Below are 16,272 nucleotides of genomic sequence, written 5' to 3'. Positions count from 1 at the left end.
CCATGAGTGGCACCTGAGCCCCTCAGCAGGTGCAGCTGAGGGCAGGGAGTGAGGAGCTCAGCAGTTTCATTGGGCTCTGAGGATAAAACTGTGTGTTGTGAGGGTTCTTCTCACACGTTGCTCTTTCTAAGATTGTGTTGAACCTTCTCTTTTTTGTCTGTTACTCAAACTTACTTTTGTCTGTTTCCTTCTTCCTCTTTCAGGATCCAAGCAAAGATCCCGGGGTTGAAGCGCAAAACTGAGTAAAAGAAGCCTGAAGCAACTTACCAATAGGAAGTTCATCTTTTAAGGGGGAAAAATACTCATTGGATTTACACGGGGAGGGTCAGGGAATAGCAAACCCCTTGACATTGCAGTGCAATTTCACAGATCTTTATTTTTTAGCAACGCAGTGTTTGAGGAAAAATAACTGTTTTGACTGCCATGTGTTTCATCATCTTAAGTATTGTAAGCTGCTATGTATGGATCTAAAACTAATCATCTTTCCTTATCCTGTGTGCAGCACTGGCTAATACAAACGACTGAGACAGCTGTACATTTGCTTCATCAGAGGTAGTTCCTGCTGCGTTCCGGAGGTGTAGAGCAGGTGGGGCAGAGGAGAACACTTCCCAGTTTGTGCACTGTGTATGGTCTGTGTAGATTGATGCAGATTTTTCTAAAATGAGATGTTTTAGAAGAATATACCAGTTTAGCAAGTTTTGAAAAATCTTGCCTTTTTGGTATGAGTATAGCTGTATTGTGATTTTATTGTTTTATCAATTGCCAATATATATATATGTGTTTCACAAAGCTTAGATCTTTCAGCTGCTCCACAGTGCTTTGTACTTCAGAGAACTGACTGAGGCCTGGACGAGCTCCAGAGCACACAAGCTTGAGAAACTAAAAAGTCTCTGTAAACACTGGCATCTGTTGGAAACAACAAAAGAGAAATGAACAAAGAACCTCCACATAGAGTAAAAGAAAATTACAGCATACACTTTGTTGCACAAATGTACAGTAGTTGATCTTGAGCAAATAATTCTCCAGCTCTCAGACTCTGATAATCTGTGGACCGAGTATCTAATGCTGCAAATGTTGTTTGGAAACTTAAAGCCCTGTCCTGTTATGCAAGAAATGATAAGTGAAAATTTATACACTTGCAGTTTGAGCTGTACTGAACTAAGTCTGTGGAATGCATTGTGAAATGTAAAAAAAAAACCCAACAAAAAAGCAAAAAAAAAAAAAAAAAAACCAACCAAACCAACCCCAAAACCCCAAGTATCAATAAAGCTTATAGACATAAAATAAGACCGGTATTTGGCTTTCTTGAGGCAAGTTTAATACATTTGTGTTTATTTGAAGGTCGTTGTGATAAATATCCATTGTCCATGGTGGTGGCAGTAGTGTCCGAGTAGAGCGCGGTGCAGGGTGGGTTTGTCACGGTCCCTTTTCTCTCTCTGCAGTGTGAAGGAGTTGCTCAGGGGCAGCTCCAGGGTCCCAGGGAGCTCTGGAGGGTGTTGGGTTCTTGGACTTCTGAGACAGGAGTGGTCAATGCCATTTTCAAGTTTGAAGGAAATAAGTCCCAGTAATCTTTCCAGGTCAATGTGTTAAGAGCTGGATATTGAAAACTTGTGTACAAATTTATTTGAGATGCAGATTTTAAATGAATGGCTTCTTGGCCATTGAAAAATACAAATTCATGCATTACTATTTCAGTTTACCGTGAAATACAGCATCACTTCTGAGCATTTCATACAGGAAGCCAGACCACAGAAACATACAAACCGTAAGTGTTTTCCTGACAGACACTATTGCTTGAAGATATTTCTCACATCACTGTTGGTTAATTCATTCTGCCACACAACTGGTTTTATTTGGGATACAATCAACACGGAAGGAAGGCAAACATGAGTGGTTACAACATAGGCAGAGGTGCCCACTGATGGCAGCACCTAACAGAACAGGATTTGATCCCGAAGGTTTCTTTAAAAAAAAGACTGCATAGGGACTCGTACTGTGTATCTGACAAACTGCTCTGCTGTATAGTCATATAAGGCATTAATAAATTCAATTGTAAAAAAAAAAAAAGGTGATTCTTTGAGGTTGCTGAAGCACTTTGTGTGTTAAACAGGAATCCACTCCTTTAATGGGATGTTTTTGCTACTTTTCTATGCAGAGGTGGGCAGCAGAAACGGACTGGCAGGAAGGTTCCAGAGTTCAAAATCCTATTGTCCTGAACTGGGACTAAAGCACTATTGCTTTTCAGAGACTGCATGTAAGTCTAAATGGTTTATTTTGGCCTTTATTTCTTTTAATTAAGAAAGGTAATTCCAAACTATGGATGTTGTTCCATGCCTGGAATCTTAAATAGCTTAAGTACATATTTCGATACTGCCCATATCTGCTATTCCTTTCTAAACTTTCTCCAAGTCCACTGTCCCTTGAGTTTTTGGTTTTGACAAAATGTTGTAAAAAAGTAGTGCTGGGCTTGAGTTGCCTTTTGGGAATATCTGTCTGTGGTTCCACTTCCCCACAGTGTCAGCTGTCCCCCAGGCCCGGACAAGGTGCTCTTTGGGGTGAGGGAGAAGCAGGGATGGGGAGAGGAGGCCAGAGTGAGCCAGGATGAACTTTTCCCAAAAAAAAAGCTGCATTTCCTGGTACTGGGGATTTTATGTTCTGCTTACAAGCAGCATGGAGTGGCTGGAGGACACACACAGCCCTGCTATAGGGACATTCCAGGGATTCCTTTGGAGGCTTAGGATGCCCCTCCAGAACAGGAAATAGGGACTGATGGAGGCTTTCCTACCAGGCCGAGATTCTGGCTGGCCACTGCCTGTAGGAGTGTAAAGCACATTTTCCCAGAAATGGGGAGCATGCAGGAACACTTGGGGAATGGCTCCCTCAGTCTTGGTGTTAAAACGTCTTGAACCAAGTCTGTCCAAACCCTCTCCTCTCACTCACTGTTGGAGTTCAGCTTGCACTCTCTGCTGGCTGCAGGAGCAGCTGCCCAGGAACTGGAATGCCGTCACTTTGGCCTGCTGACAGCACAGAGCCGCTCGCTGTCCGAAACAGTGGGGAATTCACTTGTGAAGGTATAGAAACCAAGCAGAAACCAGGGATAATGTAAGTACCCAGCTGGAAAAGGTGAGAATGGTTTAGCCCTCCTCTGGGTGAGAGTCATAGCACCGTGTGTGGAAAGCAGGTGGGGGGAGGCAAAGCTGCCGCCCAAACTACTAGAAAATTATTCCAAGGCACTTCATGGATAGAAAATTCTGCCAAGTATATATATTTAAAAACAAAATGGACTTAAAAAAAAAGGTTACTTTGCTCCTTCAATTAATGAAAGCTGAAGGGTGGCCTCCCCCCTCCCCAGCCTGCTCATTAAATGCTCCCAGCTTTACTGAGTGCACCAAATTGGAGTTTTAAGCAGGTGTGGTTAAAACCCACCCACTTCTTGAACTTTGTTCAAGCCACAAATTTGGAAATTAAAGGGCCCAGCCTTTTGTCAATGTTTTCTCCCTTTTCAGACATGGTTTGAACAACACAGTATTAGGCAAAAGCAGCTTTGTGAGTGAACTGTTCATCCCTTTGGGATCCCCAGGTTACCCTTCAAACCTCAGCTTCCTTCGCAAGGGCGTCAGGCTTTCCAACGCCAGCTCCCATTCCCTGTCAGTACGTTGGGATGAGTGATCTGGAAATGTCAGCCTGCAGCAGGGCTGGGATTCCTGCAGCCGGAGGGGCATCCCCAGCTGTCCCAGCCAGCGCAGCCCTCACCAGGGCAGGACAGCAGCAGCCAGAGGCTGCTCAGAGGCAGCGCCACACGAACACACTGTGGAGACAGGAGGGAGAGCAGGCATCGGCCTTCAGCACAGCCCAGTGAGACAGGAGCGGAAGATAAACACACTGGGTGTGAATACATTCTGTGTGTGTGTGTGCGTGGTGTGTGTGCGCCTCTGCAGCTGGGGGCTGTGTTTACTGTGTCTGAATGTGTCCTGTGTGTGTGCACTGTGTATGTGTGCAGTGTGTGCACACTTTATGTGTCTCTGTGTGTGTGTGCAGAGTGTCTGTGTGTGCACCGTGCACGTCAGTGTTCTCTTTGTGCATCTCTGTGTGTGCCCTGTGGAGCTACAGTGTGTGTGCACTGTGTGTATCCACGCCTGCTGTGTGAGCACACTGCATGGCCATGTGTGCACACTGTGGTTGTGCACTGTGTATGTGCAGTGCATGTGTGGGGGGTGTCTGTGTGTGTCACATTACCGCGGCTGTGTGTGATTGTGTGTGTGTGTGTGACTCTGGTCTGTGTGCATGGCCCTGTGTGTCTGTGTTTGTGTGGCTCTGTGTGCGTGTGTGTCTCAGTCTCCATCTGTCTGGCACTGGCACTGGCACTGGCTCTGTCTCTGTGTGTGTTGTTCCCCGTGCCCCACTCCGGCCCCAGTTACCTGCAGTCGTCCCCTCCGGTGCTCACCACGAACTTGTCATCGTGCGAGAAGCGGATGTTGGTGACATGTGCCGAGTGCCCAAAGTACCGCTTGTGTTTGGCCTGTGGGACAGGACAGCAGCTCAGGGATGGCACCAGGCACAGTTCTGTGCCCACAGCCATCCTGAGCCCGAGGCCTTTTCACTCCATGGGGGCTGCCTGTGGATGGATTGTGCTGTTTGGATGCTGTAGGAGCTGCCCAGGGGACAGCCCAAGCAGCTTGGATGCTGTAGGAGGATGGATGACACTGGTTGGGTGCTGTAACTGGTGCTGAGGAGTTTGGGAAAAGCAAAAGCTGCTCAGATGAAAATAAAACAGGCACTTACAAATTTCTCTGTGCATGGGAAGTCAAACAGCTTCACCAGCCCGAAGTCGTCTCCCGTGACTATATTCAGGCCAGCGTGGGTCACACAGGCACAGTTGACATCTGCTTTATCTGCATTTCGTGGCCAGATCCCAATGACTTCATCTCCAAGAATGCTGTTCCAAAACCAAGGTAAATAAAAGACATTAGACCATAAGACTTAACTTGCTGCTGCTCTTCCACAGGGTGCTGAGCCAACACAGCTCAGGAATAAAAAATCCCTGCATTTAAAATAAAATTGTCCCCTCTAAATGATTGCCTTGAGCTCATCGTGGCCACACATCATTTTTGTGTGATTCTTAAGGCAATCTCTATCCATAAACCCTGAGGTTTATTTCCCATGAAACCATTGCCATCATTCTATGCCAGCATCTTCTGCAGCTCTGGTGTCTGTGAGCCTCCCCCCAGGATTTCTGAGTGCAGTGTTCCCTTAGCCATGAGTTCCTGAATGAGGGAATGCTTGTCTGGATATCGACTCTTTCTCAGAAATCAGTGTTCTGCCCCTGGCTTCAGTTCTCTGTAATCATTTACCCAGAGTCACTGACTGAGGCATCTGCCCCTCCCACCAGCTGTCAGGAGTCCTCAAGAATAGGGAATTTGGGGCGGATTTTTATGCCAGCAGAGCAGTCAGAGTAGGAGGATTCTCATTTACCTTCTCCTCGCCCTGCCTGGTTCTCACCCACTGTCAGCTCTCCCTTTGGCCTGTCCCACTTCTCACAGGAAGAGCACAGCCACAGTTCTGCAATGCTGGGGGGAGATTCCTGTGTTCATCCACATCAGGAAATGTATTCCAATGACACTCAAAACTCCTTAACACAATCAGTGCACATTTCCAGGCCTTCTGTGCTGCTGGTGTTTGCTGATGTGTGACAAGGCAGCCTGGAGGGGCCCGGAGGCATGGGAGGGGCCAGGGACAAGTGGCAACTAGCCACTGTGGCTCTGTGACAGCCCCTGGTGTAATTAGCACAGCACTAATTACTACAGACACCAAACAGCCAGAGCTGTGTGTAAAATCCCAAGGGTGTCAGGTGGAGCTCTGAGGAAGCAGAGCCCGGGTGCGCTTGCAGGTTTGCCAGGCCCTGGGGACATGTCAGCATTTCCACACTCAAACCTGTGCCCTGGTCCCAGTTCTGGCCCCACACTCTCGTTGGGTGTTACCTGGTCCATGTGGCCCAGGTGATTTTCTCTATGACTGCAGGGTCTGTGATTTGCTTTCCCAGTGGCACCTCATGAACTTGACGCTTGTAGGCTCCTGTGGATACCTGAGAGTGGAAAAGGAAAAGCCTGGAAACTCTGCTATAAATAACATATTTTTCTTTAAGATTTCCAGCAGTCTCACCAGGTTTTATGAGGAATTAAACATCTAGGGATAACATTTCTCTTTTTTCCTCATTAGCTGGAATTCAACATGTGCCATATGAAGGAATAACAATGTCACAGGATGATGATGGAAGGAGGTGTTCAGAGCTGACAGATTTTCCTTCACTTCTATACTTTACTTTATCTCAACCCAATTTTACTAAATTGGAAACATTTCTAAAGGAAACCCCCCAAATTAACCCAGCTCTCACACACATCCCAGGCTCAGAGAGGAAGAGAACTGCTTTTGCATGGTTATAATCCACAATTTCCTTTTCAGTGTTGTACCTGTTCCATTAACCTGGGATAATGCTTTGCTCTTAGCACAGCTCATGCCTCCATCTCCTTATGGTGGCACAAGAAATCCGAGCACTCCAGGGGCTATCCCAGACATACCTGGATATACCTGCTGTCTGCAGAGAAGTCCATCTGTATGACAAAACTGGCAATGTCCTTGCAGTAGCCAATTCGGTTTAGGGTCGTGCCTTGAGTGAGATCATAAAAATCCACAGTATGTTCTTGTGAGCCCACTGCCAAAAACCTGTTATCTGGGCTGATTCTAGACAATGAAACATGGAGAGGGGATGTCACTGCCTGTTTTGGTGCAAGATTTGATTTTGTTTTTCATGCTAACAGTAACTTTGTTTACTGGAAAACATGAAAAGTCTTCTATTGACAGCAAGACAGAACTCAAATGAAACCTTGTTGCTTAACAGCAGAGGAAGACTAAAGATATCTCTAACAGTGGGCAGGGTTAGATGGGATATTGGGAAGGAATATTGTGAGGGTGGGGAGGCCCTGGCACAGGCTGCCCAGAGAAGCTGTGGCTGCCCCATCCCTGGAAGTGTCCAAGGCCAGGTTGAACGGTGCTTGGTGCAACCTGGGATAGTGGGAGGTGTCCCTGCCATGGCAGGGGGTGGCACTGGATGAGCTTTAAGGCCCCTTCCAACCTAGACCATTCCATGGCTCTCTTCTATATTGTTTGTAGTTAAGTGATGTTAATATTGCACTCACATAAAGCCACAGCACAGTGTGCAGAGTGACACTAATCCTCTGGGAGTCAGTGACAGAAACTGCAGTTTGGAAAATTAATTCCCATAATCACAGCTGTGCAGTGTGGATGTAACTGAATTCATGCACCACCACAATGCCCCCCTCCAGCTCACACAGGTTTCAATAAACATGGACTAAGAAAACCTCTGCAAATGCACCTGGGACTCGATGGCCATTTCCTTGAGCCAGAGCCGTGTATTTTGAGCACTTCCTACCTGATGTCCTGAATTGCAGACTTCCTGTCCCGCTTCTTGCCCCACACCTTGAGGCTGTTGACCAGCAGGACGACGAACTCTCCGTTCCTCATGCCGATGGCCACCATCTCGCCGTCGGGGCTGTACGCGGCGCAGCGCGCGGGGTGCCCCAGGCTCACCTTGTTCACCAGCTTCTGCGGGGACACACGCAACAGGCTCACACCTCCCCAGCACACGGAAAGCTTCCAAACACAAAGTATAAAACTCACTTAATTCAAAACAAATCATCTCTGTTTCCCTCTAAACATAAACCTGAAATGTCACACCGAGACTCGCATCCCACCAGGCATCTGTCACTAAGCAGACTTCAAAATCGAGATGTGATTCAGATGGGGGCTTCATGTTTGCATTATTTTGTAGGGTGACATCCAGTTTCACACCAGACGAAGGTCTGTTTAGCAGAAAGAGCTGAAAAACCAATTTCCTACTTTGTTTCAAAGGTGACTTTGACAGCTGCAACAACTGCTGACTGGCACAGAGCTTTCCCATTTCATTGGATATGTGAAAACATCCTAGAAAGCTCTTACATTTTCACCTAGCTGGTTGTATTTATAATATATTAATTTTCCTCATTAAAAATTACCCTTGTCAGCTCAGGTAGCAACCTTGTGAAAAGGTTTATGCTGGCTAAAATGAGCAGAAACCTTTCTGGTAGGTTTTTTTTATTAATGTTTTATTTGTTATTTTTTAAAATGGTTGTTGTTAGTCAATCTGACTTGGAAAAACCCCTGAGGCAACATGCTGAGCTCCAAAGAAAGGCTCTGAAGAGGAGGGATCCATGCCTGCCAGGAAGGTGGAATGATGGGCAGGGGCTCTGTGTGTGACAGCACAATTTGTGTCACCCGGACTGGCAACATGGAATTAAAATGCCTCCTTGATCCCCCAGCCTGCAGATTTAGATTAAAATAAGCAATGCCCAACAAGAGGCACTCCAAGGGCAGGTGTGCTGGTGAATCCCCGCATTCCTCTGGGAGTGCTGGCTGTGGGACAGCCCAGCACCTCTCCCACAGCAAGGATTCGCCTTTGCACTCACAGCAAGGCAAGAACTGGGGCGAAACAGGACCAAACCCTGCTCAGGACAGAGGCAAAATCCTGCTCTCATTCCAGGGCTGCTCAAAGGCACAGGTGGAAAATGGATGCTTGGATAAAATGTTCATTTTTAATCACACACCTTTACGTTCACGGTACTCACTTTGTCCGACAGGTCCCAGATCCTGGCTGTTCCGTCGTTGCTTGCAGAGATAAATATGTCTTTGGAGGGGTGAGTTGCCAAGCCCCAGATTTCCCCTTCCATGTGACAGTCAATTAACAAGTTTGAGGCAGCATTTTTTTCTCCTACTTCAAGGATTTCTCCATCTTTCGTTCCCACTAAGATTTTCCCCTGTTTGTAGCCAAAGAAAAAGAGTGGAGACAGATGGTCAGTGTAACAGTAACTGCCATGGTTTAAACTTCCAGGGCTTTCTTAGCAAATACTTGGAAAAAGCATAAACAGAGGAAGTTTGGAACTGGTTAATGGCTACTTGGATTGGAAATACAAAACAACATTCTTCAGTGGTGGTGTTATCAAGGAATGTGTCAGATTCCCAGGCAAAGTGAAACAGAGACCATCCCTGGAGCGGTCGGCTGGACAGGTCCATCCTGCGCAGCATCACGTGCTCCTTTCTCATTTCCAGTTTAAACACTTGCTCAGGAGTGACTGCAGCAAGTCAAATTACTCCATTATTTCTCCTGTGTTCCACTTTACCAAAGCTCAAGGTCTCTCAGTAACTCCCAGTGGGGGTTTTGTGACTTTGAAAGAACCAGCGGAAGCTGTGCTCCGCTGTGCCTGGGGAAGCAGCTGAGCTGTGCCCTCTGCCCCCGTGGCCCCGGCTGCCCCGGAGGAAGGGCCGCTGCTCACCTTGCCCCGGCACACGGAGCGCACGCACTCGATGAGCTGCCCGGTCTCCAGCTGGAAGGCTCGGCACCGCTTCATCTCCTGGTCCCACAGCTTCACTGCTCCCCCCTCCTTCGTGCTGCAAAGGAGGCCTGGTGTCACCTGGATGGCTCCTTTGCACATGGAAATCCCACCAATCCCACCAGTACTTTTCTGCTTAAATCACAAAACATACATTGATCCACCCTCCACTCTATATAAGGACACTTCTCTATGATGCAATGAGAAGTAAGTAACAAAAAACTAAATGCTTTCACACTTCATGTTTTAAACAGCACCATAATTTGTACAAACCAAACTGTTCTCTTGTCACTGATCTCAAACCTCTGTTTCTTGGCAAACATGTTACTTGTGGTAACCCTAAGACATGCAGCATCTCCACTGGGAGAGGCTGTCTGTAGTTTGACAGAACTAACAAATGAAGAAAACTCCACTTATGGCAGGAGCTCAGGCAACAAGGACCTTATCCAGGTGTTTGGACCAATCCCTAAGAGGTTCAGAGTGTCCTTGGCATGGAACATGTGTGTGTGGAACCCTCAAGTGTCCTCCTTTAGTCCTTCACTTACTGAGCCATCTGGGCAGGTTGTGCAAAATTGAGAGTGAAACTGCTACAGCACAGAGACCGTTCACCTCTGGGGTGCTGGATAAATAATGAAAACAAAAACCACACAAGAGAGACAGAAGTTGGGCACTTTAGGAAGATTCTGCGTCTTACGGCCTCTCCTTCCCTCCGGTGACAATGAGCCCGTCCCGCAGAGTCGTGTACATGGTGAACACTGGTCCTGTGTGAGCTTTGGCCACCAGCCTGACCAGGAAATGATCCTTCCACACGTAGACATCTCCATTTATGGCACCAGTGAAGGTGAGGTTATTCTGCAACAGACAGCAGCAACCTCTGCTACAACAGACACCTCGGTGTTTTTGTTCAGCTTCAAGTAAAATTCTTTAAATTAAATTTACAAGTCCTTAACAACCCACACTGGACTGTCACCATTGGTGGCACCACTGGCATGTGTCACACCACATACTATTAGCAGAAAAAATGATACACAAAGTAACAGATCGTGGTTTAAGTTAAACAGCTAAATAACCAGCAAAAAAAAAAATAAAAGCCAGGGCAGTAGGTGTGCACGAAACTTAATAGAAGATATTCAGCCACTTGTGCTCAGGAAATTTAAGGAAGGATCTCAAGGTGCACAGGTTTTAAATCCACATTTCACTAACAAGTGCTGGTTGGATTTCAGCAAAGACAACTGACCCTTGCAGATTTAATACAAAGGTAACCTAAAATCCCATAGCAGGTAATTTGAACTCACTGCTCCAAAGGCAACAGAAAGCATGGTCTGCATTTTGGCATCTTCCATGGAACCAATGACTCCTTTCTTGTAGAGCAAAGCACTGCCAGCCAAGGTCCAGAACTTCATGTGTTTGACCCCCACGGACACGAACTGAGTGTCGGAGTCTGGGCGGAACTCCACAACGAAGATCCTCTCCAGGTGTCCACCCCTGCTGGCAACTTTAGCCCCTGGTTTAATTAGGAAATCATAAAAATAAAGCTGAATTTACCTGAGAAATTAAAATCTGATATGATTTTATCAAATAAGTCGAGCTGGTATTGGATTAGAGATCTGGATCCCAGATGCTGAAAGCTGCAAATCCCAGCACTATTTAGTGTATCAAACATCTTAATGCAACCCCCAAGGTCCCTGGTTATTCCATTGTTTCCCACAGATTTAGGAAATGCAGATTTAAGGCCTTCATAACACAATTTGTCTCCTGGGTCAGTGAGAACACAAGAGAAATGCTGGATATCATCTGGTGAAAAATGCACAGGGACACACTAATAGGCTGAGGCACTTTTTCTCTCCCTTCTACCATTTCCAAAGATAATTATTTTCTGGAAATTACTTCCCAAAGGCCTATCTCCATCATAGTATTTCAAGTGTTTTAGGAAAGAAAAGCAGTAATTCTCCTTAATTTCATGTAATTTTACGTTAAGCATCATTCTTTCCTTAATTTCCACTTACCATAAATGTTTAAAACTTACCTTCTTGCCCATATTTTCTAGCCCTTTGCCATTTTTACCTGATTAGCTGGGATACTCAGAGTGAGGACACGGAAGTCCAAAGACGTGAAAGGCAAAGCAAATCATTGTGCACAGCTCTGCTGGGCTGAAGGAACACGATTTCCCCCTGGGTTTTACCTTCTTGCCACCTCCACACGGTGATGGTGTGTTCTGGGTCGACTCCCACTGACACCAGAAGTTTGCCAGTGGCACTGAAGTTGACGTAATTGACCCCTTTGGTGTGGAAGCAGCGCAGCATGGAAAGGGTTTGCTTGCTCATGGCATCCCATATATGAATTGTGGGGGTTGTACCTGCGGGCAGAGAGAGGCATTAAAAGTGAATTAATTCTGGAAAGCTTCAGCGCAAACCAGGCATTTTGCAAGAACATTTAACCTGAACAGACATTAGTTGGGGGGTTGGATTTGTCTGAGGATTAGCACTACTGGAAAACAAAGAGAAATCAAAATAGCTTGCAAAACACGGGGGGGGGAATCATTGTAGTCCATGAAGTCAGACAAGTTCTAAAAGAACAACATAACATTCATGAAGAGCCTCATGCAAAAGAAATTGCCTGCAGATGTTTCACTTGTATCCATGGTTCACACAGATACAACGAGGCAACATGGAACTCGTACAGGACTGCTAAATTCACAAACAAATCAGCCTTACCTGGGAATTCTGTCATGTCACCTGCATTGTGAGAGCAATGGCAAATGAGGAAGCACCAAGGGAAAACAATAGGTGAAATAAGTCATGTGTCTCGTGCTGAAGTGCCAGCATCAGCACCAGAAGGAAAACAAAATTAAAAACTTGGAAATGGATATGGATTAAATCAACAAAACAAATAAGCAGGAATATTGTTGAAGTTTTTTGGGTATATTGGCTTTTATACACAAATATTGCAACAATATTTAGTACTTCTAAGTTTTTAAAATGGTATCTAAAAGAAATGCTAAAGGCATGCAGGTTTTAAAAATTATTAGATTCAAAAGTGGAGTGAATCTGTAGGTACACAAAGTATCAGCCAAACTCAGAAGCACTGATCTCCCGGGGCCCAGGAAAAGGGCTTTGAGCATTTTCATGTCACAGAAATCAGCACTTTGCACAGCTCTGGCACCACGTGTGGGTTTGGGTGCTCCCTTCACATTCCAGCTGAAGTGACCGTGCTCAGTACAGGCAGCAGAGGGTTTGTGTTTGTCACTGTGTTCATCACTACCGTTCCCTGCCCCCTGTTAAGTGACTCCTGTCCTCCAGTTATGGATTCCATTCTCCTTCCGGAATGGTCTGAGGAGACGTTCTGACCCCGTTCTCCTCCATAAAGTTAATTATTCCAGCACTAAGCTGAAAGGCAGCAGATCCTTCTCAAGGCTTGGGACAACTCATCCTGCATTCCCCATGCAATGTTTACTCCTGCAGAAGGTCCTAGGGAATCTGGCAAGACTCTCCATGTAAATAATAAACACACAAATACGTATGGATTCCCAACTGTCCCCTGATACATGTCCTAACTTCTGCTGAGATCTCACTGTTTCTGGCCTTTTCTGTACAGCTCCTGTATTCCTGCAGAGAAAATGATGCTCAGTGTATTCTCACTGCTAAACAGTGCCTTGGACACAAGAAGGAAAGAAGAAATTCTATAAATCAGATGATTGAGATGATTAGGCAGTTTATCAAATCTTGCCTTGTGAAATACGATTACACAACAAAGAACTCTGAAATCCATTCACTCACAATCAGAGATGGAATTGAAATCCTAAGTAAACCCTGGAGCTTGATTACTTATTCAAAATCAAACAAAAAGTAAAAGTCCTCCACAGAAAAGCCCCAAATAAGTCAGGGTCCTGATAACTGTGAGTAAAGCTTTGCTGTGGGGGTCACGTACCGATCTGGCTGGTGGCCACCACGTTCTTGTACTTGGGGTGCTGGTTCACTGTCAGGCACAGGATGTCATCAGTGTGCTCCAGGTAGAAACTCTGGCTGCCTAATGACATCCAAACAGGACTTGAGTCACCACAGGACCGAGGAAGGAGCCCACACAGAAGCACAGACTACTGGGCAGCTTGTTACTACTCCCCAGGGGGCGTGGGGGGCACTAATGCTGCCCATGGCTGCTCTGCTCTCATTCCCAGGCACTCTTCCCAAAATGTGCCATGGACACAAGCATCAACACACAGAGGTGGATACAATATTTGGGAAATTTTCTGTATGTCCAGGGAATCAGCCCAAGAACAGCCTGTAGCCACCATAACTGCAGGAAACACCAAAACTGCCAATGCAAAGCCCAGGCTTCCCAGTGAAATCCCAGTGAATTGAGGCAGTGAGTGGGAAGCCAAGTGGAGGCAAAGCCCTCCCAAGGGAACAGGCCCAGAAAGGAGAGATGGGGCCATGCTTGTTTCCCAGCCCACAGGTCAGAGGCTGCACTAGGACTGGAGTCCCCAAAGGCCACCAGATCTGACAGCTTTTCCCCCTGGGCCCTACCTCAGCAGCAGAGCTGCTGAGTGCATAGCTGGGACCATATGGGAAAAAATCAAGTCAAAATTCCTTTAACTCCTCTCTTTTCCTGAGAGACATGAAGGACACAGAGATGTTGGTGCCACAACTTAGGGCCAGATAGATTTTTGGTGGTTTTTCTCCTTTGCATTACCCAAAAGGCAGGGAATATTTCTGTCCCCTCCAAAGAGCAACTTGCTCAGGCTGCATTGCACCAGAACGTGCCCTTCCCTGGAGCATGGCTTTGCTAAAACAACTCAAAATGAAATTATGGATGTTACAGCTTCTCACATTTTTGGGGGTACTGGTCACTTCACCAGCCAGGCTCTCTCCTGCTGGGAGAGAAAGCCATTCCCATACCTTCAGCCACAGGATGAGAACCTGCCAGTGACACACCAGCCACCTACAGTGGGTTTGTGCTATTGTATCAAGATGCAAAATGTGGGAAAGTCACAGGAATATTAAAAAGTTCAGACTTTCGATTAAAAATATTTTCCTTGCAAAGCATTTTCTTATCTCCAAGTAGTGTTTCAGGTGGAATTACCAGTAGAGAGGTTTTGGACAATGCCTGCTGCAGCTGTGTGGAAAATAATGTCAGCACCATCGTTCAGGTAATGGAGGTTGTTGCGACAGTCAAATCCTCTGTATCCAAACACATGGTCTAAAGCCAGCTCCTGCTCCAGGAATACAAACAGATTAAGAGTGAAATGAAAGAAGAAACAAGGAGATTTCAGAGTCTGGACCGCTTAAGAACGATTCTAAATTACACAACTACAAATATCTTGTAGGGGCAATAGAATAATAAAACAATAATTAGCTATCCCCATTCTGCTCATTTATTGAGGTATTACATTATCATAGGCTATCAACAGCCTTTAATTGGTCAACTAAAGCACTGCACTATTTTTTTTTTTTTTTAATAATTATGGGGGCTATAAATGCGCTCTGGTTCTGTAAATTTTCATTCCAAACAGATACAACTCACAGAACAGGCTTGGTTTTATTACTCTTCCCATCACAGTTTAGTATTTCTATAGGGTATCAGATATTTTAAAGGACATACTTGCAGAGTTTTCAAAAATCATTCTCATAAACTACCAAATTTCCACAGACCAAATTCTGATCTTAAAGTCCTTAAAGAAAGCCAGGGCAGGCCGTAAGTAACTCTGTAATTAAGACATTAATCAGAGGTGTAACTGCAGCTTACAACGAGCAGTTGCCAAGGAAATTTCCTCCAGGAACCGAGGATGGTTAATGGATTGTTGTTACTGCCTTGGAGCCCTGAAGCCAGACTTAATGACTCTCCCAAACACAATCACAGCTCGCTGGGAACAATCCCAATTAGCCACAGACCAAGTATTGCAAACTGCCCACAGGTCACAGAATATTCCTTGTTCTGCATATTAGGTAGGAATTCAAACAAGTTGTCTGGGGAGAAAGGGAAGTTCCAAAGTCAATGAGCAAATTCCATAATTCAAAATCCCACACAGGATTTTTCCTGGGCCCAAGTGCTGGCCCTGGCTGTACCTCCCTTGGGACTGAGCAGTGAGCACAGGAATGAACACACTCTGTGATTGTACCTGCCCTTCACTAAGCCACAAAATGGATTTCACCCAGCCATGTTACTTTTAAAGAAATTAAAAAGGTATTAATCCTGACCTCAACCAGTTTCTTTTTTTTGTTGACATTGTTCTTTCGCAGTTTCTCAGGCTGAGGAGCAGCTCTGCTCACTGGTGGCCTGAAAAGAACATTTTAAAAAAAGAGACAATCAATATGTTTGAAAGTAAAATACAAGCTTCAGAATCACAGCATGTGTGAGCAGCAAATGGACAGTAGCCCCCTGTATGAGCTTTTTCCAGAGTTGTAAAATAAACTGTTTAAAATCCTACACTTTTTGATAGAAAGAGCAGAAACATTGATGTAGACTTTGCGGATGAGTGGCAGAACAAACAACCTTACACCATTCAAAAGACCCCAAAACATAATGATTTAAACCCATGGAAAAATCCTTGACATGAAATAACGGTAAACTGGTGCTTTCAGAAATGATCTACAGTAATTTCTGCAGCTGGCAGTTGACCTCTGCCCAGCCTTGCTTCTTCTGAGAAGGCCCATCCCAAAACCTTGACATGGCTTCAATAAAATCTTCTCAAAATCATATTAAAAATAAAATGGTTGCATTTAAATGCACAAGTCTTTCATCCAAGGGAATTTAGGAGACTAAGGCCAGCAAAGCTTTTTTATATAATTACAGTTGCTAAAAGTAGCTAAAGAGACAAATGCAGAACACAGGCTGA

At 45.5% G+C, this 16,272-nt stretch overlaps 2 protein-coding genes across 14 annotated transcripts in view; one reads left to right on the top strand and one right to left on the bottom strand.

Annotated features, from left to right (window-relative positions):
• The window catches only part of RTN4 (reticulon 4), a 40,751-nt gene extending 39,464 nt beyond the window's left edge, over positions 1-1,287 (top strand). For 3 of the 5 annotated variants that reach the window (XM_039569200.1, XM_039569201.1, XM_039569202.1), the window contains one exon: positions 204-1,230. In XM_039569200.1, the coding sequence (XP_039425134.1) occupies positions 204-246 (43 nt within the window). In that variant the 3' untranslated portion in view covers positions 247-1,230. Of the gene's footprint in view, positions 1-203 lie in introns of all 5 variants that reach the window. The other 2 variants (XM_010402977.4, XM_019287916.3) reach the window with 1 other exon arrangement.
• An 8-nt stretch (positions 1,288-1,295) lies between these two features.
• EML6 (EMAP like 6) overlaps positions 1,296-16,272 on the bottom strand; it is a 90,791-nt gene continuing 75,814 nt past the window's right edge. For 5 of the 9 annotated variants that reach the window (XM_039569195.1, XM_010402978.4, XM_010402983.4 and 2 more), the window contains 15 exons: positions 15,635-15,713; positions 14,520-14,649; positions 13,368-13,466; positions 12,155-12,175; positions 11,623-11,796; positions 10,736-10,944; positions 10,135-10,292; positions 9,384-9,498; positions 8,679-8,867; positions 7,448-7,668; positions 6,576-6,738; positions 5,979-6,082; positions 4,783-4,936; positions 4,419-4,519; positions 1,296-3,808 (listed from right to left, as the gene is read on the bottom strand). In XM_039569195.1, coding sequence (XP_039425129.1) covers positions 3,784-3,808; positions 4,419-4,519; positions 4,783-4,936; positions 5,979-6,082; positions 6,576-6,738; positions 7,448-7,668; positions 8,679-8,867; positions 9,384-9,498; positions 10,135-10,292; positions 10,736-10,944; positions 11,623-11,796; positions 12,155-12,175; positions 13,368-13,466; positions 14,520-14,649; positions 15,635-15,713 — 1,942 coding nt within the window. In that variant the 3' untranslated portion in view covers positions 1,296-3,783. The remainder of the gene's footprint in view (positions 3,809-4,418; positions 4,520-4,782; positions 4,937-5,978; positions 6,083-6,575; positions 6,739-7,447; positions 7,669-8,678; positions 8,868-9,383; positions 9,499-10,134; positions 10,293-10,735; positions 10,945-11,622; positions 11,797-12,154; positions 12,176-13,367; positions 13,467-14,519; positions 14,650-15,634; positions 15,714-16,272) is intronic. The other 4 variants (XM_039569198.1, XM_019287914.3, XM_039569197.1 and 1 more) reach the window with 3 other exon arrangements.

Source organism: Corvus cornix, chromosome 3 (genome assembly GCF_000738735.6).
Source record: "Corvus cornix cornix isolate S_Up_H32 chromosome 3, ASM73873v5, whole genome shotgun sequence".
Lineage (NCBI taxonomy): Eukaryota > Metazoa > Chordata > Aves > Passeriformes > Corvidae > Corvus > Corvus cornix.
The sequence above is the reverse complement of the archived record's forward strand: the minus strand, read 5'-3'. Positions and strand labels throughout refer to the sequence as shown.